Raw genomic sequence first — 24,867 nt, 5'->3', positions numbered from 1 at the left:
GCCGTTCCGGGGCGGCGACCCGGCCTGCAGCTGCACTTCGCCTTCTTCCCCTCCCTTTTCCCTCTGTGGGCGGGCTTCTCGAGCGGAGTGCTTTCGAGAACCTGGACTAGCTACTCCTTCGTTGACCGTTTTCTGTCTGTCTGGCGCGCTGTTCACCAGGTGACCTGATGCGGCCGGGAGTGAATTGTCTTGGTTAGTGGGCCCGGCCGCTTCGCACTTCCCTGGGAGCGCTGAGGGTAAGTGCCTCAGATTTCAGGCGGAATGGAGAGTCCCGTTTCAGGGCTGTCGAATTCTGTGCACTACACACTGACCACTGGCCTCTTGCGCTCGGGCTCCCACCTGGTCGCACGGTGGCTGACACAGAACTACTCCCTGGATATTTTCAAGGTGTTTCGAGTGTCAGGAAGGTAAACACCCAGTTCCGTGTAGACGTTTTTCCCTTTACCTCTAGGTCGTGTGGAAAGCATTATCTACCCTAGCTGCCCTTCTTTGGGATTTCTGTGCAGAGAATTGAAAAAACAGGTTACACAATTCAGGCATTTCTTTAACCTTGCTATACAACACGACTCTCCTAACACCAGGACACTCACCACAGTTACCACTTTAACACACGCCTGAGTGCTTACCGTATGGTTGGGAGTCCTGCCCTAATCCAGACAACTTTTGACTTACCTTAAATTTTTGTAATTTGTAAGCCACCTAAGGGTTGCAGGTATATTTTCATAACATTAGGCTTGCAAGCACTGTTCATTTATTTATAGCTAACTATGCAGCTGCTTTTTTTTTTTTTTTTAAGAGGCGACAACTGAATCTCAGAGTTAATTGTTTCAGGTCACACAGTTAGTAAGCAGTGGACCCGGAATTGGAACCTGAACTCTAGAACGTCTTCAGAAAGAGGATGTAAAAATGGGTAGGCAGTTCCCTTCCCAAAATGTACTTTTAAAATTCTCTGTTCAAGAAGCATCTACTCTTGAGAGTGTTTTTTTATGGGCAAGCCCTATAGTGAGAAGGACATGTTTTTTTTTTTAGTCTACCAATAGATGTCAGCACATTCTGAACTTAAGCTCTTTTTGGAAGAGCCAGTCGGTAAGATGGTAAATACCAATTACTACTCTAGAGTACTAAGGCTTGATATTTGGCTTTTCTGCCAAATCAAGATTTTAATGTTTTTAACTACCTCATAGAGGCATATATAGGATAATGGTGAGCAGATTAGGCAGAAAAAGAAAAAAAAAAGCATTTGAAGAGCTATTATCAAGACCTTTGGAGTTGAATGACTTGTCCCAGATTCCCAGCTGTGTTTGTGCACATAAAACTTGATTGTTAAAAAAAAAAAAATTTGTTGAAAACAGGAGCAAGCAGAGGTTGCCTTTTTTTTTTTTTTTTCAGGTGTATCCCTGAAACAATGTCATTTTGAACCCTGACTCTTACTAAATCCTGTGTTCCAAACCCTAAATCTTGGCTATGTTACCATCTCAATGGCTGCTCTTTCTTGATTGCTGCCTGAGAGGAGTGGCCAAGGCCAGCCTTATGCGAATGTTGGCTAATCCCTCATTTTATCAAGCTTTTCACTTTATTTTTTTAAGATTATTTATTTATTTGACACAGAGAGAGAGCACAAGTAGGCAGAGTGAGAAGGAGAAGCAGGCTCCTCACTAAGCAAGGAGCCTAGCGTGGGACTCAATCCCCAGGACCCTGGAGTCATGACCTGAGCCAAAGGCAGACGCTCAACCGACTGAGCCACCCAGGCGTCCCGCTTTTCAGACTTTTGAAACAGGGAAAGACACCTAAAACTTGTGCTGATGGTATTGCGGATTGGGACTTTCCACAACTGATGATACTCTGGAAAAATCATCCATGGGAAACTACCCTAACAGACCCTAGATCTCAGCTTCACAGTTCACAAATGTGGCGAGGTACTTTGGGCTTGTGTTTTAGCTGGTTGCCTCTTTTTGGCCCTGTAATTGCTCTCTCCGCAGAGGCAGTGAATGGAGAATTCTCCCTAAGGTCAGCGTTTAATTAATTGCCTCGCTTTGGCTGCTATAGTATTCCAAGCATCGATCCTTCTATTAAAATTGGAGGTTGCCAACACGTCCGACCTCGATCTTCCAGGGACTGCCCGGAGTCACTGAGAGGAGGGAGGTGCCTTGTGCAGTTTACTATCTCGGTGGGCGGTGGCCCGAGGCGCGGAACCCATCGGGTGACTAGATTGGGCCTTGCCCCTGTCCATCATCGGAAGGCTGTCCCGCGGCGACTGTTTTACAGTAAGATTTGGAAACTGAACACCGCCTATGGAAAAGAGGGAGGTGAGGGTAAACTTGTGCGTATTTCCCCATTCATTGGGTGGCTGCTGTGTCAGTCATACTCTGCCCAGTCTCGTTGGCTGGAAGGCTCCAGGCAGGTAGCCTGGACGCGGTGCTGCCCCCTCCTGAGCTGCGAACTAGGCGCGTGACGTCTCAGACATTTGTTGTTGGGGTTTGGACCTCATTAATTATTCATTAGGTACTTGAAAGGGCTGCAGTGATTGGTGGCTGAGAGGCCTGGTCGATTGTTTCTTAGCTAGAGATACGTGTCACCCTCTACTCGGCCGGAGAAGTTTCGCATAAATTATCCGATGAGGGGCGGGGCGGGGCCCACGCATACATTAGGCAAATACGCCGAGGAGGGAGGGGAGGCCGGCTACGAATTAGCCTAAGTTATTAAAGATGGCGGCGGAGCGGAGTCGCTCCCCCATGGACTCGCCGGTCCCGGCCTCTATGTTCGCCCCCGAGCCCAGCTCCCCGGGGGCGGCCAGGGCCGCGGCGGTTGCCGCCCGACTCCACGGCGGCTTCGACTCGGACTGCAGCGAAGACGGCGAGGCGCTCAACGGCGAGCCGGAGCTGGACCTCACCAGCAAGGTAGGCCCGGGCGCCGGCGGCGGCGCTGAGGGGACCGGGCGGGCGCTGAGGGGACCGGGCGGCGCGCCGAGCCGTCTCCGGGGCGACGGCGATGGCGCCGGTGGGGGCGGGAGGGGCCGCGCCGAGCCCGCCCACCTCCCGGTGCGGGAAGCGTCTGGGGCTCCCGGGCGAGGGGCGGCCCCCGAGGGCCGCGCACCGCCGTCCTCTCCCGGCGGCGCCTATCCGGCCTCCCGCCGTCCGGCTCCCGCCGAGATCACAACCCCTCGGCTCCGCCACGTGGAACGGGGGCGCCCGACGCTCGGAGCGCCCCGCGCGGTCGCCGTCCCCGAGCAGTGCCGACTCCCCCGAGACCGAGGGGGTGGTCCTCTCCCTGCACCGGCCACGCCGAGAGTCGGAGGTGGCTGAGGCAGGGAGAGCGGAGGCGCGGGAGGATCAGGCAACCCCGCGGGGAGCACGAAGGCCGCCGGGGCTCTTCCTGGCCTCGGAATAGGAGACGGAAAGTAGTTGCTCAGTCGCGGAGAGGGTTGTCTGAGGAATTCCTTCCCAAACCAAAACTGAAAGATGGGCAGGACCCATACTCTCGCCATACTGGGAGTGGAACCTCATCTTGTATGAATGGAATAATGAAGGACCTTTTAAATCGGGGCTTCTGAGCTTGTGAGAAGGTAGGCAGGAATTAAGGGCTCAGCTTCTGCTTGGCATTGTGAGGATGAAAAAGTAAGTATAAGATGTGACTGGTGTTTTGAAGGTGCTTAAACATCGCTAAAGGAAAGAACGCCAACTTGGGAGTCAGACTGGGCTGGGTTCCCTTTCCTGCCCTGCCACTTAAAAAGGCTCTGTGACCTTGGGAAAGTTTCTTAACCTCTCGGTTTTCCAGCTCCATTTTTTTTTAAGTACAGATGTGTTGTAAAAATTGAGAAATGTATATGACATTTAAAAAAACCAAAACAAAAAACAACAGGCCCAAGATGGGGTCATTTGCCCTCTGGACTACAGACCAGTACTTAGTTGCAGCATCACCCTCTCCCAGGAGTGAAATTTCCTGGTCAGCACTAGTGAGGTAATCTGCCGGATAAAACCCCCTGCCTTTCCTAGAGGGAATATAACCGTGCCTGAAATGACCCCTTCTTTTCTTTCCCTAATAACCTTGTCTCACCCCCTTTCTGCCTATAAAATCTTTGGTTTTGGTACAGCTACTTGGAACTCTTTTCTCCTTGCTCAGTAGGGTGCTGCCTGATTCATGAATTTAGAACAAAGCCAATTAGATCTCGAAATGTACTGGATTGAATTTTGTTTTCTGATGGACACCTAGTGCAGTGCCTGATACATACTACTGAGTAAATGTTTAAAGTGAACCAAATAACTGGTAATTCCCTGTGCAATTTAAATAGGAGCCGAGGAAGGGAGAACACCAACGCCGCCTCCTACCTGTTGTTGGAGAGTTACAATAAAAAGACGTTTATAGAGCACTGAAAACATTTGCGAGTGTTCAAAGTCTGTTGTGGCAAAACTGCATGAAACTTGACCCAAACTGGAGAGAACTTCCCTTGCAACCTAGGCAGCCAAATTTCAACTCTTCTCTCTCCCTCTAGTCTCAGTTGCCTACTAAGAAACCAGCTATCTGCCTTATTACAATTTTCCTGTCTGATGTCTCTACTGCCACAATGAGAATGGGCAAGCTCAGAGAGGGGGATGATCAGAGGAAGTGTGTGAGGTGATGTGACATGATGCAAAAGACCCAGACAGCACCCAGGTTACAAGTACAGGCCCTAATGAGTCAGCTCAGGAAACTGTAAGAAATGCACTTGATTCAAAAGCGGATGAGTTGGATGTCAATTCATGGTCAAGGTGCTGAAGAATTCTGAAAACACAGTGGGAAATTGCAAGGCAGAGTTGCAAAGAGAGTAGTACCTTCATCTCCGGACCAACTTATTTCGCGTTCTGGGATAGGGAAGTGTTACTTCATCACAGGGCTGGGGGAGTCCTCCTCACTGTTTTAAAGTTGAGAAGCTATATGCATATAAATTTTGATGATATTGAAAAGAAAAACTGAGAATGTGGAGGGGGAGAAGTGATGTGTTGAATAGATTGATTCCTGAGGAAAAGACTAGAAGCTATAAGTTTATACACTTGCTACAATTAGCTGTGGAGACCGAAAGTTCTGAGAGCTTTCAAAGGGAAAAACAATTAGAGGACTGTAGCGGCTAGTTTCATCCAGGAAGGTTTTTCTAGGAAAGATTGGGCGAAGGAAACTAATTACCACTTATTGAGGTGTGGACTAGATGCTTTGCATGTTAATCTTACTTGGTCTGTATAGTGTGTTTAGGATGTAGGTAGTATAATCTCTATTTGTAGATTGAAAAACTGAGACTCAGAGAGGTTAAGTTCTTTGTCCAAGGTCACACACAAGTAGTCAGAAGATGGAATTGGCCTCCCCAAATAAGTAGTTCATATTTTAATGTTATTGGCAGAAATTTGCAAAATGATGGTACTAATACCCATCTTAGTGGTAATGGTGTTTTGTTGATGAAGATGAGTCTTGCAGCAGTTTTAACTGTTGATTCCTAAATAATCAAGTTAGCCAAGGCAAGATGGAACAGAATTCTTTCGTTACTGTAAGAACCATTGGCCTTGAGGGGAGAGCATGGCAGTGTATGAGATCTCTGTCCTGTGAACTGCAAGCTGCAGGTGGAAGACTTTGACATGTAGGTAATAAAGCACTGCTCATCAGTTTCTGCCCACAGTCCAGATTCTCAGTCATTGTGGGTCCTGCCCCTCCTGTTAAGCAGCAGGAAGCCGGCTCCTCTCACCCTCTTTTCTGCGGGTTGTGGTTCAGACATACTCATTTTAGTATATCATGTAACTTAACTCAGAGAGTGCTTAGTCTCAAAGTCTATTTCAAGAGAGACAGAGAGGGCATGAGGGAGCTGCGTAGCTATTAGATCAGGGTGCTGTGGGGGTTCAGTCAGGGTCTTTGGTCAGGCTATTGATCTGCTTTGGCTGTGGTGCTCTTCTAGTAAGTGTGGTCTTAAGGCTGTTGGTTTCTCTTCTAGCTGGTTCTAGTGAGCCCTACATCAGAGCAGTATGACAGCCTACTTCGGCAGATGTGGGAGAGGATGGACGAGGGATGCGGAGAGACCATATATGTCATTGGGCAGGGATCAGGTGAGCATAGTTTTCCTTTCGCTTTATTTTTAAAAAATTATTTAGAGCACATTTTCCCTCTTTTATTGACTTCCTGTTCGTGTGTCTCAGTTGCAGTGATTCTTTAGTATCTGCAGAACTGTTTGGGAGGACATTAAAGTACAAAATTATAATGCTAATTCCCACGTTAGTGGTCATAATATGCTTGACTTCAAAGATTCACTTTCCAGGCGGTTTTACAGATGCTTCTTTTCTACCTCCAGTATTCTCAATTTGCATAAAGGGAAAGCACAAAGCAAGGAAACTTCTTATCTCAGGTAATAGAGCAAATCACAGTTAGGTCTACAAAGAAGCCTTCCTTGGGAAGCTCTAGGTCTTCCCTCTGCAGGCCCGGTTTACAGATCCCATTGCTACTTATTGCCTGCTTCACAAGAGAACCTTTGTTATTCTTCTTGATGTCCGCAAGAAAGGCACATCCAGAATTCCTCTCTTCAGCAAGGCTACCTTGCCTCAGACCCCAGTGACCATTCAGTGTGGATAGTTGTGATAACAGAAGTCCTCTTTTCCTCTCTATGAGATCCTGTCAGACATGCAGCCTTGTTACATGTTCTGGAAGGGGCCGATTAATGTCCTCCAGCCTACTTATTCCATTGTAATGAGGTCCACTGTTTTAGAGGAAGGCAGTCCTCATTGCAGATTGTATCTTGGGCTTTTGTTTTTTTGGGCTTGGGGTTTTTTTTTGGTTGGTCCTAGTTTATAACCTTGATACAAGCCCTACTTACCCTTACTTCATTACGACATTATCTTTGCTGAAATGGCAGCTGGGCTTGTTAACAAATGAATTTAGCTTGTACCAGAACTTGTCTCTGTCATCTTTGCAGGATGCAGGAAGCCTTGGTGGGCCTTGATGCATCAGTAAAGGAACAGTTCTTTGCTGAATGTAGGCTTTGTGAAGGCAGGTAATAATTCCTTTTAGTCTAAGATGGAGAAAAATCTCAAAATCATTCTTCAACTATTTGACAGGTATCTATTAAGTATCTTCCAAGGGCTTGATACTGTTGCAAAGTATTTTTGGATACTTATAATCTGGTCTCTGTCCCAGAAAGATGGCATATACATAGATAACTTCAGTAGAAAATAATATTTGGAAATGCTGCAAGATTGACACATGGAAGAAGGGTTTGATCTCCAAATACTGCTGTGCCTTCCTTTGAAATGTCTCTCCTATCTATCCCTTTCATTCCATCCTTGCTGCCACCTTCCTGTTTGGGTCTTATCACTTTAAAGAAAGCATGGTCAGAGAGATAGGCAAACTGAGAGGTTGCCTGTCAAGAAAGGGAGGAAATTGGTCAGCATTGTCAAGTGCTAGAGACAGCAAGGAGAGTCAGGTTCAGAAAAAGCCATTCTGTTTGGTGGCTAGGGCATTGTTGGTAGCCTTTTGAAAGCTTTTGTTCAGGTGTACATCTGGCCCGCTGGTAATAGGATGAACCACTCCAAGTCCACTTCATGTTTGTAGAATTGAAGAAACCACATCTAGATCAATTTTGACAAGTGTTGGGACTGTTCTTTGATGATTTAAATTCTTAAGGCCCCACCTATTCCCACTTATTCTTTAATGTGGACTCTTAGTGAATTTTATCATGCCTTGGCAACTCACAACTAATTAACCGTCCAACGGCAAAGCATAAGAAAATGTCAGATATTCATTATCACATCTCCTGTATACCTAAGCATTATCTTTGCATCTACCAATTGGATGCTATTACATTCACAGTGACTCCTTCCTGCTGGAATTCTTTAGAGGGAGAAAGAGATCATAACTAGTTAAACAAGTTGAACATCAGAGGACTAAACCAGGTGCAAGGCCCCCAGGGGTCAGCTTCATTACTGACTTCCTGTGCTTGGTGCTTCACCTCTGTTTGTCTCTTCCTTCATCTGTAAAATGGGGATAATGACATACCCACCCTACCTCAGAGAGATTTTGTATGGATAAGTTAGGTGTTAAAAAATTCTAAGCAGAGTAATGTGCTCTTTAAGTATACATTCCTAATTTTAAAAAGAGGCAGTCTGGCCTGATAGTTCAGGGTCTGGAGCCTGGTAGGTCTGCATTTGCCTATTGGCTCTTTCCCTTGTCTTAAAATGGGGTTAATAATAGAATCTATCCCATGGTGTCATGGTGAAGATTAATACTTGACATACAGTAAGCATTATATAAATGTTACTTAATAATTGCAGTAATAATTTTTTTTAAGATTTTTTTTTTTTTTTGACAGACAGCAAGAGAGGGAACACAGGCAGGGGGAGTGGGAGAGGGAGAAGCAGTCTTCCCGCTAAGTAGGAGCCCGATGCAGGGCTTGATCCCAGGACCCTGGGATCATGACCTGAGCCAAAGGCAGACGCTTAACGACTGAGCCACCCAGGCACCCTGCGGTACTAATTTTTTAAGGATTCTGGGTTATAGTTGATTTACCATGAGAGTTTTTTCAAGAACCACTTTGTTCATTTTTCATTTTAAGACATGGCTTACAAGAGCCAGCTACTGTATTAAAAGTTCAGGGAACATAGGAGGAGTGTTAGGTCTTTGTGGGGGAGTCAGGAAGGGCTTCAAAAGAGGAGGTGCCCCTTGAATTGATACTAAAGGGTGAATAGGAGTTTTCCAGGTAAATAGAGGCAGTAGTGAGTGAGCAGAGAAAGCCACATGCACAAAGGCACAGAGACATTGGTGATTGTGGAATATTTGGTGGACCAAAGGTGATTCTGTTAAAAATTTATCTTAGAGTGTGTGCTTGCATGGGAGTGGGTTGGGGCAGAGGCAGAGGGAGAGGGAGAAAGAGAATCTCAAGCAGACTCCCTGTGCTGAGTGCAGAGCCCAGTGCAGGGTTCGATCTCATGACCCTGAGATCATGACCTGAGCCGAAATCAAGAGTTGGACACTTAACCGACTGAGCCACCCAAGTGCCCCCAAAAGTGATTCTGTAAAGTGGGAGTATAGAATGTGAGGTTTGGAGTGTCAGGAGAGTAGGCTGGACAGGTCGCAGGGCCCAGATCTTGATGGTTTCTGAATACATATTAAAGAGTTAAGACTTTTATCCTAAAAGCATGTTGAGCAGGAGAGTACGTACAGAAAAGGTAAGTCAGATGGCAGGACAGAAATCTGATTAGGTTTGGACATGGCTGAATATGTGACCTTGGGTAATTGGACCTCTGCAGCTTTTCTCCTTGACCTTTGTCTCCACTCATACAGAGTGAGGAATGCAGTGCATGCTGGAGAAGGGTAATGTGACTGGGAGCATTTTCTGGGAGCTCTAGATAGACAAGGTAACACTCATGATTGCCCCCTGGCAAGGAACAGGACCTGAAAGCATTTTGTTGTACCAAAAACAGGGAAGTTGGATAGAATTTGGGGATCTGGCAAGAATGGCAAGATTAGTAGACTTCCTCTTAGGAACACTTTTTTTTTTTTTTTTAAGATTTTATTTATTTATTTGACAGAGAGAGACACAGCAAGAGCAGGAACACAAGCAGGGGGAGTGGGAGAGGGAGAAGCAGGCTTCCCGCGGAGCAAGGAGCCCAGTGTGGGGCTCGATCCCAGGATCCTGGGACCATGTCCTGGGCCGAAGGCAGATGCTTAATAACTGATCCACCCAGGCGCCCCTTAGGAACACTTTCAACAAGCCCTTCTCTAATCTAGAAGATTTCCAGAGCTCAGTTGGCCATGTATTCCTCAGCCCAACTGCTCCCACTTTGTTCATTTGTTTTGCATTTTGCAAACATTAGAGGACTTGATGGAGGACAAGCACCCTCATGGGGCATCCAGGGGATGTTTGAGATATACCCTATCCTCAAGATGCCTATGTATAGTGGGGGAGTACATGCATCTAAAACACTGTTCCACAAGGGGTAGTCTGTGGTGCACTGATGGGCTTTCTAGGATAGGAAATACCTAAGCAAAGGTATAGAGCTGAAGAAGTGCAGGGAACATGGGGGCTGGCGACTGGGCCACTTGCATTGGGACAAAACTGAGGAGGGGCTGTGGGATAAATGGGGGAGGGCTTTAAGGAATTGGAACTGGCTGCTGCTGGGCTGGGGGAGCCATTCCAAGGCTTTGAGTTAGAAGTGAAAACGTCAGAGCTGTGCCTGGATTAGGAGCTTAAGCTTGTGTGTATGTAGGATGGACTGCAGGGAATAGAGCCCGGGTATGCTAAGACCAGCTAGGGGTGTTGCAGTGATTGAGGTAGAACAGGGCCTGAATCAGGCTGGTGGCGCTGGATTGGCAACAAGAGAGCAGGGACAAGGACAGAAGGGCAAGGTCTAAAGCTAGAATCAGCAGGACTGGAGGGATGAGTGTTGAGCTTGGGTGACTGGGAGGGTGGTGGTGTCATTAGAAGTAAGGAAGGCAAGGGAGGAACTAGTTGGGCACAAAGAGGAACCCTTGCCAGAGGAAAAGGCTCTAGGTTTGGAATCAGAAGACTCAAGCTCACACAGCCCCTTGGCTCTTTACCAACTCTGAGACCTCTCTGGGTTCTCTTTATCCCACTGCTAAATGGGAACAGTAATGCTTACTCCTTAGGATTGCAGGGAGGTCTAAAATGCTTTGTTAGTGGTGTTAGTTTTTGTGTTGTTGTTTAAAAGGCGGGTGGAGTGGTTGAGTGTAGATGCTTCTAAGAGTTATCAAACGGGCAATTGGAAATTCAGTCTGGAGCTCTGCAAAGAGGACAGTGCTAGAAATGAATGTTTCTGTAATTTACAAAACTACAGTTTGAACCATAGAATGAGATGGCCAAGGGAAATGTTTAGAGGCTAGAGAAAAGGGCCACTGACTGATTACTGGAAAAGACTGGCATATAGGGGACAGGAGCAGGAAGAGCCAGCAGAGGGAACAGAGAAGAAGGAACCAGAGGGTAGAGAGATGAATCAGGAGAGTTCAGGCAATAGGCAAGCAGAGTGGGAGGGGGAGGTACTTCAAGAAGCAAAGGTAGGATAGCCAGCAGTGTCATATGCTGTAGGGGGCAAGAAAAGGGCATTAGATGAGTGGTTGAAGTCCATTAATGCCTTGAAAACTAGTTTCTTCTGCAGTCATCAGAAATGTAGTCAGCAGGTACAATCACTTTTTTGAGATGCTTGGTGGTGAAAGGAGGAACAGGGGAGATGGTAGCTTAGTAAGTAAGCAGGGGCAAAGGAAGACGGGGTGGGTTTCCTTTTTGTGGTTTAAGAATGAGCTCCTTTGTAAGGGGAAGCATGGAAGGAGGGAAGAGAAGGTGAGAAAAGGTACTGCAAGGTCTTTGGGAGGCAGTAAAAGAGAAGAAAAGTTGGGCGCATACTGGGGGATCAGCCTAGGGAGGGAGCGGAGCTGTTCTGTGAGACCCAGAGGCTGGAGGGAAAGCTGAGGGAGCTGTTGTGGGCATTGAATGACACCATGTGGAAGGCACCTTGCAGGGATTGCCTTACATTAAGCACTCAAGTGATTGGTTGACTGGTCCGTTGTCTTTCCTTTGGACACCCTTCCTCATCCTGAGTTCAGACTCATTTTTTTTCAGCTACTTGCTGGATATTTCACCTGAGCCACCTCAGTTGAAAAATCTATCCCTGAAATCATTCTGGAATTCTCTCCCCATTTTCCTTTGACTCCCGTCCTCATTATCTCTTGCCTGGATTATTAGAATTGTTTCCTAACTGGGCTCCCCCTTTCTGGTCTCTCGCTTGCCAGTGCACACTTTATATTGCTGCTCAAGACATCTTTCTAACCTGCAGCGATCTGATCATGTTACTCCCCTGCCTAAACCCCCAAGGCTTCCCACCGCCTGGTACATAATTGTGTTTTGCTGCTCTCTGACGTCTCTGCTTAACAGCTCCCACCTCTTGTGTGGTCTCTCACCACTTGACATCCTGCTCCCCAGCATACCGAGCTGCTTACTGGTCCCTGAATTGCCATGATCTGCCATGCTCCATGCTTTGTTCCTCCGCCTAGGATGTTTTTACTCCTTTCTCTGTAGGTCCATTTTCCATACTTGGAGACCCAGCTTGGAGTCAACACCCTGCAAAGCTGTCCTCAGCTTCCCCAGGCAATGCCAGTTGCTCACGCTTAACATTCTTTTTGTACAGTAATATAGTAAAGCACTCAAGCTGTATTACAATTAATTAATTTTCTGTCTCTCCCGCTGGGCTGTGACCTCACCAAGGACACCTGTATTCCCAGTACCCAGCATGAGGCTTGGCATAAAAGCTCGGAGAGTCTTAGTGATTACTGTTGAATGAATTAATGAATACCCTGCTTAAAGGGGAAGCCCGTGGCACTATTATTTATTAACTCCGTGTGTGCTCAAGTTTTTGAAAAGTGTCAGGTGGAGAGAGTGGTGTTCTTCTCCAGTGCCTAGGGTGGGGCCTTCGGTAGGGGTGGTTGACCGGCTGGCTTGTTGGCTGGCTGATGTCTGGGCTCTTGTCACCAGATGGGACTGAGTATGGGCTGAGTGAAGCTGACATGGAGGCCTCCTACGCTACAGTGAAGAGCATGGCGGAACAGATAGAGGCTGATGTCATCCTCCTGCGGGAACGTCAAGAAGCTGGGGGCCGTGTGCGTGATTACCTGGTCCGGAAACGAGTAGGAGACAATGACTTCCTGGAGGTCAGGTGAGGAGGCCTCAGAACAGTTCAAGGGTTCTCTGCAGCATGACCTTGTGGTCTAGGGCTTCACAGAGAATGGTGATTGAGCCTTTGGCACCTGGCATGTCAACTTCACTCCTTCCCTTTCTGAGGCATGGGAAGAGTGTCCAGAGATATGATAGCTTCATTTTCTATTTCTGTACTTCCCTATCCCTAAATATTTCCATTTGGTAAGAGGGGGAGGCTAGCCATACATTTGTGGCCATTGTGTGGGCCGTGTTTTCTTACCTGTCAGCCTGTGAGGCTAAAAACCAGGGTCTTAGAGGAGAGCATTTTGTGCCTCTCGGTTTTCGGGCTCCTATCTGGCAGCTTTGAGGAGGCTTATGGAAGTTAAGAGAGAAAGCCATCATGACAGGAGCCTAGCTCCTCCTGAATAATTCTTTCTATTCTTGGGTGTACCTCCAGGGTCATTTCCAATGTGCTCAGCCATGAATGGGAGGAGCGGTAAGCTAGAGAGGCTCAGGGGCAAGTCTGTCCTTACAGTTCGTTACTTGCACTTTGCTTCCCTGCTGTCTCTCACAAGGATGTTTGGGTTCATGTACACGCAGGGTAGCAGTAGTAGGCAACGTGGATGCTGGCAAAAGCACGCTCCTGGGGGTCCTGACACATGGGGAGCTGGACAATGGCCGAGGCTTTGCCCGTCAGAAGCTCTTCCGCCACAAACACGAGATTGAATCTGGTCGCACCAGCAGCGTGGGCAACGACATTCTGGGGTTTGACAGTGAAGGCAATGTGGTAAACAAGCCGGACAGCCATGGTGGCAGCCTGGAATGGACAAAGATTTGTGAGAAATCCACTAAGGTGATTACCTTCATTGACTTGGCTGGCCATGAAAAATACCTGAAGACCACTGTCTTTGGCATGACAGGTCATTTGCCTGACTTCTGCATGCTCATGGTAAGTGTGAGGCACTCCTGAGGAGGGGAGGCTTCAGCTGGGCTGTTTCGGGGGGGGGGGGTTGCTTATGTGCAAGTGTTAGAAATTGTTCTGCAACAGAGGCTTGTTGGTTTGGGGCTTTGAGGGTTTCAGAGGGTAAGGATGACACATTTTACAGGGATACCTAGTCCTCTGAGTGCTATCACCTTCTCGAGGGCTGTACCTTGATCTCTCTCCCTGGTACCATTTGTGGACCTCTTTTATTTTTCAGAGAGGCACAGAGGAGGGTTTCTCCTGGGGCTTACTTACTGCCTTCAGAAATGTTTCTCCTGGGGTTAGGCTACTCTGCAGAGGTGGCACCAGGTGGCACCCCCAGAGATGGGGAGGCCTGGGAAGAAATGGTGGAGAGCACAGACAGCAATCAAGAGGGGCCTGGGAGGTGGCCTCTCTCAAAGCCTGGGAGGAGTGTCAGCCAGTCCAAGGTACTTGTGGAGCGGCTGCTGTGTGCCTAGCACCATGCTGGACCTGAAGATACAGCAGTTGAGTCTAGTGAGAGGAGACTTTTCAGCAGCTAATCCTGTAGATCACCTGAGAACGGAAGGGAGCAGGGGCTTCTGTGTTGGTCATGTTGCAAAGCTTCCATTTGGGTCCCACTGATCTTCTCTGGACAGAGAATGGGAGTCTGTGGGATCCACAGCCTCGCACACAGCTTCACAGCTTTCACAGCACAAGTGAGCAAGTTTTCCTTTGGCAGGTTCTTCTCTAAGCCCTTCCCCATTTCCCAGTTCCTCCAGCTGTCTGTATTAATAAGTGTAGTAAACACAGGCATCTGTTGAGAGCATAATTGATTAAGTTGCCCCACAAACACAGGTTCTCAGGCAAATTCTCCCCAAACTGGAGAGTAAAGAGGCAGAGCATATGTGTGAACACTGTTGTCGGCTCTCTGCCCAAGGTTCTTGGGATCTCAGCATGATTTCATCTCCCATATCCTTGAGCATTTCAAGGGGCCATCACCAACTCAACTGGGCTAAGAAAAGCTGTTCTACAAGAAGGGATTTCAGAGGAGGAGCCATAGGGCATATCTGGGGGCAGTTGTTGGGTTTATATTAAGAAAGGTATAGAAACCAGTCTAAAATGAGCATTTTTTTCAGCTAAGCTATAGTGAACAAGGCCAATTAAAGGAAATACCTTCACCCTAGATGAAATGTTATATATTATCTGATTTTTAGGTTATAAATATTATTTTAATATTTTATTAAATACTCAAATTTTTCTGTAGAAAACACTGAAATCATTATTGCCCCATGACAATAAATTTCCAGGAGAAAAAAACTTTAAAATATATAGACAGCAGAGTGATAGAGCATTCTCTTATCCCAGTTGGGAAGAACAAAAGCAAGTCTGGGTTGGATAGGAAAGGTGGTTGGAAGAAATGGGAAGAATCAGAAGGCAGAAAGAGGAGGTTTCTTGGTGTGGGCAGAAGGGAATATGCAGGGGACGTCGGTATTGGGGGGATGGCAGCTCACCTGTGACCTGGGATCAAATGAGAACATCGTTTGAAAACCTTCTGGAATGTATTAAACACTATATAAATGTGTCGTGGCAACTTTAATTTTGTTTTTGTAAGTAATGCATTCATGTGGTACAAAAACAAAAAGATAACCAAAGGGCTTATAGTGAAAAGTTTTCTTCCTCCTCTGTCCAGTTTCCTCTCAGGGGCAACCAGTATTTCCAGTTTCTTAGTTATTCTCAGAGAGATTTTGTAATCATACCAGCAAATGGGGATATATTCTCTCCCTCCAGTTTCACAACAGTCAGAAAAGTTGAAAGAATAATACGATGGATCCCATAGACCCACCACTCAGATTCAACAATCATTAACGTTTGCTCTGTTCATCTTTATGTGTCATGGATGAGTATGTGTATTTTTGTTGTTGTTGTCTTGGCTGAATCATTTTTTTTTTTAAGATTTTATTTGTTTATTTGACAGAGAGAGACACAGCGAGAGAGGGAACACAAGCAGGGGGAGTGGGAGAGGGAGAAGCAGGCTTCCCGCTGAGCAGGGAGCCCGATGTGGGGCTCGATCCCAGGACCCTGGGATCATGACCCGAGCCGAAGGCAGACGCTTAACCATCTGAGCCACCCAGGCGCCCCTTGGCTGAATCATTTGAAAGTAGATTATAGGCATTGTGACTCTTGACACCCAAATCCTTCAGCACACAGCTCCTAAAAGTGAGAACTGTCTCCTGCTATTACAGCAGCCAGGAATATGAACAAGAGTTCCCTAATATCTCGGCTGTAAGTGTTTATCTGATCTCAGATGTTCCCCCGATGTCTTCCAGCTCTTACAGCTGCTTTTTTCAAACAGTGACCCATTCTACATGCTGTATACACCATGTAGCATGCTGTACACACCTTGCTTTTTTTCCTCTCTCAAAAACATATCTTAGGGATTATCCCATGTCAGTAGATAAGAGTTTCCTTTTTCTTGTCTATAGAACATTTGGTACATTTTGTATGGCACACTTGTACACGTGCCTTCATTTACCCAGCCTTTATGGTGATAATTTAAAACCTTTATTGTTACGGGAAGGAATAGTAACAGTAATAAGAGCTGCCATTCCTTGAACACCTAATTCATGCTAGTTGTGTATGGGATCTCTGACATACTTTATGACACAAACCTCAAGAGACCCTCTAAAGGGGATGTTACTATCTCTCCATTTTACAGACAGGGAAACTGGAGGCCAGTGATGTTAGACTGAATCTACCTTGACAACACTAGACAGTTGTTTCCCTGGACTGTCTGGGTTTGTCTTTTTTTATTGTTTCCAAGTCTCTTCAGATTTTGACAGCCCATATCATTAAATCAGAGGTTAAAGCCATCTGTGCCCAGCCCAGCTTTCATCTACAGCTCTTTTGTTTCTGGCCTAAGACTTCTGCCCCACGTGTCCTGTTCTGATGGGGGCCTCAGAGGAGAGCTCTCTCTTAACCCAGCCTTCTTTGAGCCCCTGTGCCCACCCAGCAGCAACTTCTGTCTCCCTTGTCCTGACCTTTCTTTCTGTGTTGGGGCAGGTGGGCAGCAATGCTGGCATCGTGGGGATGACTAAGGAACATCTGGGCTTGGCATTGGCACTCAATGTGCCTGTCTTTGTGGTGGTCACCAAGATTGACATGTGTCCTGCCAACATCCTGCAAGGTAAGTGAAGCCTGTGTCTAGTAGCAGGGGCTGTCACCCACTGTGGCTCCTTGGTGGTGCTGCCACGGCTTCAGCCCAGAATCTTCTGCTTTTTTGTCTTGTGCTAAGACCTTGGTCTGAATTTCCATCAAGCCTGAATCTTCTGCTTCCTTTATTTAGCTCTTGGTCTAAGCACACCCTAGAATTATCCCTTACTCTTTGTTCCTTCTCGTTCCAAATATAGGATCCTTGAGATTCCTAATCTGGTACCTCTTTTCAGATGGCCCCAGGGCCAGGGGGTTGGGTTTTACCATCTGAACAGGATACATATGGAGGCATTTGGGCAGAGGGTCTGATTGCCTTCTACCACCAAAGGTTTCAGAATAGCCTCGCATTTCTCCCTCATTGCTGTAGATGGTAGAAGAGAAGTGAAGAGGTGTTCTTTTGGAATGCCTCATAAGGGCTTCTGCAGAGGTGTAAATGTCATAGAGATCCTTTGTCAGATGAATTTTTATCCAGGAAGCAGAGCATTCTGAGAAGAACATTGCCTTTCCCATGGACCCGCAAGTCACTTACTTATAGGATGTGGGTCTTTTAGAGACTCTGGAGAAATTTAACAGGTTTCAGACTCGTAACTTTACCAGACAGGTCTTGTCTGTGTTCCTTCTACTCTAGCAAACACATACCCACCCCAAGTTTTGATCCTCCTTTTGCTTCTCCAGGCATGGCATTTAACACTGGTCCGTCTGTCTCCTGCTTCTCTCAGTAAGGAGTGGACCGGTCTTGCCCTGGAAGCCTGGCCAGAGAGAAAGCTGTGTCCCCCTAATTGTGTTCCATTTCAACCTTTAAGAAACCCTGAAGCTGTTACAGCGCTTGCTGAAGTCTCCAGGCTGCCGGAAGATCCCTGTGTTGGTACAGAGCAAGGATGATGTGATCGTTACAGCCTCCAACTTCAGCTCTGAGAGGTAATGGGGTAGGGAGCACTCACTGCTGGGCAGGCACAGAGATTGGATGGAATAGAAGGTTCTGGTCTCAGTACAAGCTCTCCCAGGCCGGCAGTGTTGCCTGGGAGCGATATCATGCAACCCAGATTCTGAGGTGCTGGCCTTGCTGAGGTTGGAATCCCAGTTGAGGCTTCAGTGTCTTTACTTGTGAAATGGGAATAATATTCCCTTCCCCACGGTGGCCTCGTAAGTGTTAGAAATGATGTATGTAAAGCACTTGGCACTGTGTCTGGCTGCTGTGTGATACAGACACAGCCCTTTTTATAACTGTTATTAGTAAGTTTTTCTTTCAGTTTTTGAAAGTTTCAGAAAGTTTTTAATCACAGATTAGCATTTGGCTTTTATTCATTAATGTATCCTTTGATTCCATAAATATTTGTTGGATGTTCTGTACCAGGCTTCTCACCTAGGCATTGAGGATTCAGAGTTGACTCAGGTATAATCCTTGTCCTCAAGGTGGTCACCTCCTTGGTCAGAGATACTCTCTTGATAATAGTGAACTTTGTTTTGTTTTGTTTTGTTTGTTTTTTTAAAGATTTTATTTATTTATTTGACAGAGGGAGACACAGCGAGAGAGGGAACACAAGCAGGGAGAGTGGAAGAGGGAGAAGCAGGCTTCCCGCGGAGCAGAGAGCCCGATGTGGGGCTCGATCCCAGGACCCTGGGATCATGACCTGAGCCGAAGGCAAACGCTTAAGGACTGAGCCACCCAGGCGCCCCAGTAGTGAACTTTGTTAAGTTTGCCCCTTTTCCCAGAGTCTTGGGGCTGCTTAGGAGCCATCTGCCTCCTGGCTTGGTCAGTATACAGCACCCAGAGCAGGCTGGCATTTTGGCCGGTGGCTGCGTCCCAATGCTGCCTTCAGTACCATCAAGCGGCCAGCAGAGGGGGTACATTTCAGCCGGCCCCTTTTCCATTCATTCCTTGTGCCTCTTCTGTGCAGGTGCTACTCTGGGAGCAATGGGGAATATATAATTCCTGATCTTGAAGAGTATGATTAACCTTGGATAGGAGACATAGAGGCTGTTGTGATGACAGACGGAAAATCAGGTGTAATCATGTGTAACAGAGATGCAAAAAGTGCTCCCTAGATCTGGGAGGAGTCAGGAGTACCCATGTGAGAAGGGTTTCCTGGAAAAATCTGCATTGGAAATGGGCCCTGAAGGAGGAGGGTAGGAGTCCAGGCAGCAGGATCAGAATGAAGAAATACATGGGGAGCAAAAAAGTAATAGCTTTTGGGAGAAGAGAAGGTTCTGTGGTCTGGCTGACAGACAGGAATTTGAGAGAAATAAACCTGCAGAGATGTTGGGAAGAGGGAATTCTGTCTGTCTTCTCTGCAGTGGAAAGGCAGGTAAGAATTTTAGGCAAGAATGTGTGTGCTTTAGGAAGAGACAGTCATACGAGCCCAAAATACGGCAGTGGTAGAGGGACAGAGACAAGGGGACAGATTTCAGAGATAAAACTGAATGAAAGATGAAGGCCTTGGAGCAGATGTGGCCAGCACTTGGAAAGCTGGGGCAGGGGGTAGGCAGTTGGAAGGCTGGAGCAGGCTGGTGAGGGGGCAGCGGGGCCCTTAGCAGCAGCACATGTTCCAGAAGCTCTCCTGTTCCTACTCTGTCACCTGAGAGCTGGCCACCTGAGCTCCTTTGTCTTTCTTCACCCTCCACTTAGGATGTGCCCGATATTCCAGATCTCCAACGTTACAGGTGAGAACCTAGACCTGCTGAAGATGTTCCTCAACCTCCTCTCCCCCCGCACCAGCTACCGGGAGGAAGAGCCTGCTGAGTTTCAGATTGACGACACCTACTCTGTCCCAGTGAGTGGCTTCTGGTGGACCGAACAGAATGGGAGGCTGGGTGGGCACTTCCTACAGGGGCATCGGGCAAGTATATGGTAGGGAGGACCTAAGTGGGATCGACTTACTGGACCCTGGCCTTCTTTGCAGGGTGTGGGGACAGTGGTGTCGGGGACAACACTGAGAGGCCTGATCAAGCTGAATGACACACTGCTGCTTGGCCCAGATCCCCTGGGTAACTTCCTGTCCATTGCTGTCAAATCAATCCACCGCAAGCGCATGCCTGTCAAGGAAGTGCGGGGGGGCCAGACAGCCTCCTTTGCACTGAAGAAGGTGAGTGCTGAGAATACAAAGAACTCCCCTTGGGTTCGTTACGCTAGGCTCTGGGCCATCTCCAGTCATCCCGGCTGCTGTGTAAGGCAGGGGTTACTGACCTCACTTTTATAGGTCAGAAAACTCAGGCTCAGAGAGCCCAAGTGACTTGCCCAGGAACACACAGTAAGTTCTAGAGCCAGGACTTGAGCCCAGGCCTGCCTGCCTGCTTCCTAAGCTCTTTGCCTCCTTCTAGTGCCTGAGGTGGGTGCCCCAAGCTCAGTGGTAAGGTCAGAAAGATACCTCCCTCCTGTACACATGGTCCCTCTATATAGGGTCTTTAGGGTCCATGCCAAATCCTCCTCCCAGTCAGCCTTCTGTCCCTCAGGGATTGGGATAAGTGCTAGCTCTAGGGTCACCTACCTCCCTGCCAACCAAATTATCCAGCAGAGTGGGACTTTCCTTATTCCCTCCAACAGTCCCATCGTGCTCGCCCTGTCCCTTCCACTTGAAAGCTTGCCTACCTCTGCCCTCTCACCACCATCCTTCAAGGCCTAGCTGAAATGCCAATTCCTGCCTAAAGGCTTTCCTGACCCCCAGTAGCAGTGTTTAGGCTTCCCACATAGCCCTCAAGTTGGCCCTGTATTGTTCACCCTAGAAGGCCTGTGGTCTAGTACAGTAAGAGGGCAAGGCTGAGTTGGGGTAGTCTCCATTCCCAGAAAGGACTACTGGTTCTCTGGGATTGGGGGAAAGAACCCCTGGACATTATTGCCTCTGAGGTCTGGGATTCCCTCTTTCTTTCAGATCAAGCGCTCGTCCATCCGCAAGGGCATGGTGATGGTTTCCCCACGCTTGAATCCCCAAGCATCCTGGGAGTTTGAGGCCGAGATCCTTGTCCTCCACCACCCCACCACGATTAGCCCACGCTACCAGGCCATGGGTAGGTGTCCAAGGGCACTGCCAGCCTAGGAGGCCATCTGCTGTAGCTACCCCAACAAAGTGCTCCAGTTACCCAAACCCCAAGGTTTCAGCTGCAGCCAAGAGCCAGGTCTCCATGCTATGTGGTGATGCCCCCTCTATTCTGCCCATAAGCTGCAGTGTTATTCAGTTCTGCGAACATTAACCGAGTGCCGGCTCTGTGCTGGGCTCTGGAGACCCAGACTTGCCCTCAAGAACCTCATACTCATTCCTTCAGCAAATGTCTTCTGAATGCTGCTGTGTGCCACGTGGTGCTGCCAAGGTGCTGGGGACACAATGCTGGGCAGGGGCTCTGCCGTCAAGAAGCCAACAGTCTAGGGGCGCCTGGGTGGCTCAGTCGTTAAGCATCTGCCTTCGGCTCAGGTCATGATCTCAGGGTCCTGGGATCGAGCCCCACATCGGGCTCCCTGCTTGGCGGGAGACCTGCTTCTCCCTCTCCCACTCCCCCTGCTTGTGTTCCCTCTCCCGCTGTCTCTCTCTCTCTGTCAAATAAATAAATAAATAAAATCTTTAGAAAAGAAAAAAAAGCCAACAGTCTAGAGAAGGCACACATGCAAACAGAGTGCCCTGTATTTAGGAACCAGGACCGTGGATGCAGGGACAGGTGGGGTCTGAGTGTGTGTGACAGGATCAGACCTGAGAGTGGACCTCCAGCTCACTTTACCACACATGGCCCCCTGAGGCCTTTAGATGACCATAGCTCCAGCATATTCCATGTTCTCACTCCTGCCTCTCCTGCCCGGAGGCCACTGGGCAGCTCAGTCTTGTGGTGACCTGCTCGCTCTCTTGGCAGTGCACTGTGGGAGCATCAGGCAGACGGCTACCATTCTGAGCATGGACAAGGACTGCCTGCGCACGGGGGACAAGGCCACTGTGCACTTCCGCTTCATCAAGACCCCTGAGTACCTGCACATAGACCAGCGGCTGGTGTTTCGAGAAGGCCGCACCAAGGCTGTGGGCACCATCACCAAGGTATGGCCAGGCAGCCTCCCTTTCCCAGCCCCAGGAAGCATGGGGGCCACTCCAGTTTCAGCCTGTGAGCACAACAGCAGAAGCCCTGCAGAGTCCCCCTGACTGCCAGGGACAGAGGCTCTAGTTCCCGCCCTGGGAGAGCTGGAACAGTGCTGAAGTGCAGCCCCGGTGCCATTATCTGTCTTCCCCCTGAGAGGTCTCCCTGGGTTTGGTGGTGACTGTGGAGGAGAGCAGGTGGGGTTGAGGCCTAGCTGTCCTACATAGGAAACAGTGGTAGGAGAGTGTCTGGATCTAGCCATGGTCGGCCTCTGAGATGCCAGGCGCAGGCTCCGGTGGCCTGGCTGGGGTGGCACCCTTACAGTAGTGGGTCAGGTTAGAGTGAATGTTGGACAGCTAGGGGTCCTAGGCTTGAGTTCCCTTGGGGCTTGAGCTGTCTGTGTGTCCTGGAGCCTACTTCATGCCCTCTGCAGACTTCACCCATGGCCTTGGGTAGGAGCACTTGATAGAGTGATTTGACTCTTGCTCCGAACAGCCTGTGTGAGATCTTGGGACCACCCTTAGGCTGGCCTTGCCTCCAGAACGGCCTTCCTCAGGCCCTTCCATGCAGACCTGATCAGGTCCTTGAAGGCCACTTGCCTTTGGGACTGGCTGAGAGTGGCAGAAGCCACCAGCACGTGCTGTAGTGCCCTTGGGGGTATGGCAGTCCTCCCGTCTGCTTTGAAATTGAACTTGGGCCACAAGGGAAGGCTCTAAATCAGTCTCTCCTGGGTGGTAGTTCTTCAGATCCCTGATAGCCACACACTCAGTGTTTCCAGATGCTGAACATTCACTTGGTCTCTTTGGGAGGCCTGAAGTTAAAACTTGCCCCAGACTGTTGTCGAGGCAGTAGGAGAGATGCAGGTGATGCTCTGATGAGTTTCAGCCAGCTTAGCAAGAGCAAGAGCCTCAAGTTCGATACAAGGTTCTGGGCAGCCTAGGAGCTAGGCCAGGTGGGGGATAGCCAAGATGCACGGGCTTTCTGCGGGAAGAGCAGCGGGGGCAGAGACTAGGATGGAGCCGGGCTGGGCTGAGGCAGGCCAGACATCAGCTAGGGGAGGGGCGGCCTTGAGACACTGAATGGGGATGACAGCGTCTCTCCAGCCCGCTGCCCCTGTCGTGGCGCCCTTGCCATCCACCTCACTCAGGACCAGCCAGGCCAGGGAGTCCCTGGGGGTGGGGGCACGGGGCCTGGGCAGCTGAGCCGACGTCCCTGCCTGCAGCTCCAGCCTCATCCCCAACTCCTTGGCTCCTGCAGCTCCTGCAGACCACCAACAACTCCCCGATGAATTCAAAGCCCCAGCAAATTAAAATGCAGTCAACAAAAAAGGGTCCCCTGACCAAACGAGAAGAAGGAGGCCCCTCTGGAGGGCCAGCAGTAGGGGCGCCCCCCACTGGAGATGAAGCTTGCTCTCTAGGGGCTGTGCAGCCAGCTTTGTCCAGCAGTCTCCAGCCACAGGTGAGTGTGCTGCTCAGGCTGGTCTGGTCCCCTGACCCCCTCAGGGTGGGAGTGGGAGGGTGACTGTTACTGTAGTTGGTGGAGGTGACAGGAGAGCTTTAGGCAGCCTGTGTCTAGTTCCCGTGTCTGTAGTTCATAGGAGGTGTCTCCCCCAACTCTTGGCACATAAGTGCTAAGTGTTGCGCTGTTTGTCTCTTAGGGCGGTATTTTCCAATCTTTGAGATATGGCCTGCTTAAAGCTGATTTAGTTGGTCCTGATTAGCATTTGGTATTAATGAAGCAATAGAAAAATGTCAGGGTTTCCGTCTCCCAAGTAAGAGCGCGTGCGGCCTGCGGGAGTGGGATATGTGTGGCAGTCCAGAAGGTTGTTGGAAAGGCGCTGCCTTAGTGGGTCCTCCTGGGTGGGCATTGGTGGCCTCGGACCCCGTATCAGTGTGGTTCTCACTCAGTATCTCCCTTTAGCTCTGTGCCCTGGTTCTGTCCTGGCACCCCCTCATGTTGCTCCTTCCAGGGTCTTCTCCATCTGACCCTTCTTGGGAGAAGGAAACTTCTGTCTGGACCTGTCCTTTCTGCCGCTCTCCCACACTGAACCTTTCTCTTTCTACCTATCCGCGGGGCAGGTGTTGGTTCCTGCTCTCCTTGTGCTTCTCGGAACGGCTCCATCTCACCCCATCTCACGTGTGCCCCACTTGCTAGGTTGGGTGCTGGCTCCATCTGACAGAGGGGGAGTGCCATGCTCCAAGTAGTAGATGACTGCTCAGGCTAGGCTGGGACCATCCTGCCTGCTTGCTTTTCTCTTACCCCTTTTCCCACCACCTTGCCCCTCTGCTGTCCTACCCTGCTCCCAGTGGGCCACTACTTCTCAAGCTCCTTCTTTCTCCCTTTCAGCCCAAGCCCAGCAGCGGGGGCCGGCGACGGGGGGGCCAGCGTCACAAAGTGAAGTCCCAGGGGGCCTGTGTGACTCCTGCCAGCGGCTGCTGAATCTCCCCGGCCCACCCCCACCACCCACGGGATCCTTGTACTCTGGCCACTGTTCTACCACGTGGGCCAGAGCAGCTCTGACCACCACCCACCCTCCCCCAGGCCACTGCGGAGCCTCATCATTCCCCACCCCCACCCCCATTTTCCAGGGGGGTTGTAATTTATAAGCTGAGGAAGGTGGCCAGACTTCTGGAGGACTGACCATCATCCACCTTCTTCCCTGCCTTCTTCCTTACTCACATTTTTTGTACATCTGGGCCCTTAGTTTTTATTCTTTTTATTATCTCTTTCTCTCTCTTTAGTGTGTGTGTGTGTGTGTGTGTGTGTGTGTGTGTATGTGTATGTGTGCGCGCGCGCACGCGTGTGTGTGTGTGTGTGGTGCAGAAGTGTAGCCCGTCAGGGCCCTGGCAGTCTTTCTCCTTTTTTCCTCTGTGGCTGGCCACCAGCCTCCAGGAGCTGGCTGCCTGCCCGTGTGTCCATCCGTCTGTGTGTCTGACAACCTTTAGGGGCTTTCAGGAGCTGAAGAGCACCCTCCTCCCCTGTGCTCACTCTCCTCCCTTGTGCTCACCCTCCTCCC

The 24,867-nt window shown here is 49.2% G+C and overlaps 1 protein-coding gene across 7 annotated transcripts in view; it reads left to right on the top strand.

Moving 5' to 3' along the window:
• Positions 1–2,140: 2,140 nt before the first annotated feature.
• Positions 2,141–24,867, top strand: part of GTPBP1 (GTP binding protein 1) — a 24,902-nt gene continuing 2,175 nt past the window's right edge. The window contains exons 1-12 of one of the 7 annotated variants that reach the window (XM_025882100.2): positions 2,159–2,897; positions 5,951–6,062; positions 12,488–12,668; positions 13,250–13,598; positions 16,653–16,776; positions 17,606–17,720; positions 19,429–19,573; positions 19,703–19,885; positions 20,669–20,804; positions 21,636–21,814; positions 23,109–23,309; positions 24,198–24,867. The exon at positions 24,198–24,867 is cut by the window's right edge and continues 1,104 nt beyond it. In XM_025882100.2, the coding sequence (XP_025737885.1) occupies positions 2,706–2,897; positions 5,951–6,062; positions 12,488–12,668; positions 13,250–13,598; positions 16,653–16,776; positions 17,606–17,720; positions 19,429–19,573; positions 19,703–19,885; positions 20,669–20,804; positions 21,636–21,814; positions 23,109–23,309; positions 24,198–24,290 (2,010 nt within the window). In that variant the 5' untranslated portion in view covers positions 2,159–2,705 and the 3' untranslated portion in view covers positions 24,291–24,867. Of the gene's footprint in view, positions 2,898–3,162; positions 3,615–5,950; positions 6,063–12,487; positions 12,669–13,249; positions 13,599–16,652; positions 16,777–17,605; positions 17,721–19,428; positions 19,574–19,702; positions 19,886–20,668; positions 20,805–21,635; positions 21,815–23,108; positions 23,310–24,197 lie in introns of those variants that run through there. The other 6 variants (XM_073882753.1, XM_073882754.1, XM_073882757.1 and 3 more) reach the window with 6 other exon arrangements.

The sequence above is a fragment of the Callorhinus ursinus genome, unplaced genomic scaffold (genome assembly GCF_003265705.2).
Source record: "Callorhinus ursinus isolate GAN/ISIS: 27379988/994484 unplaced genomic scaffold, GSC_fseal_2.0 scaffold48, whole genome shotgun sequence".
Lineage (NCBI taxonomy): Eukaryota > Metazoa > Chordata > Mammalia > Carnivora > Otariidae > Callorhinus > Callorhinus ursinus.
Note: the sequence above shows the minus strand (reverse complement) of the source record. Positions and strands in the feature narration are given on the sequence as shown.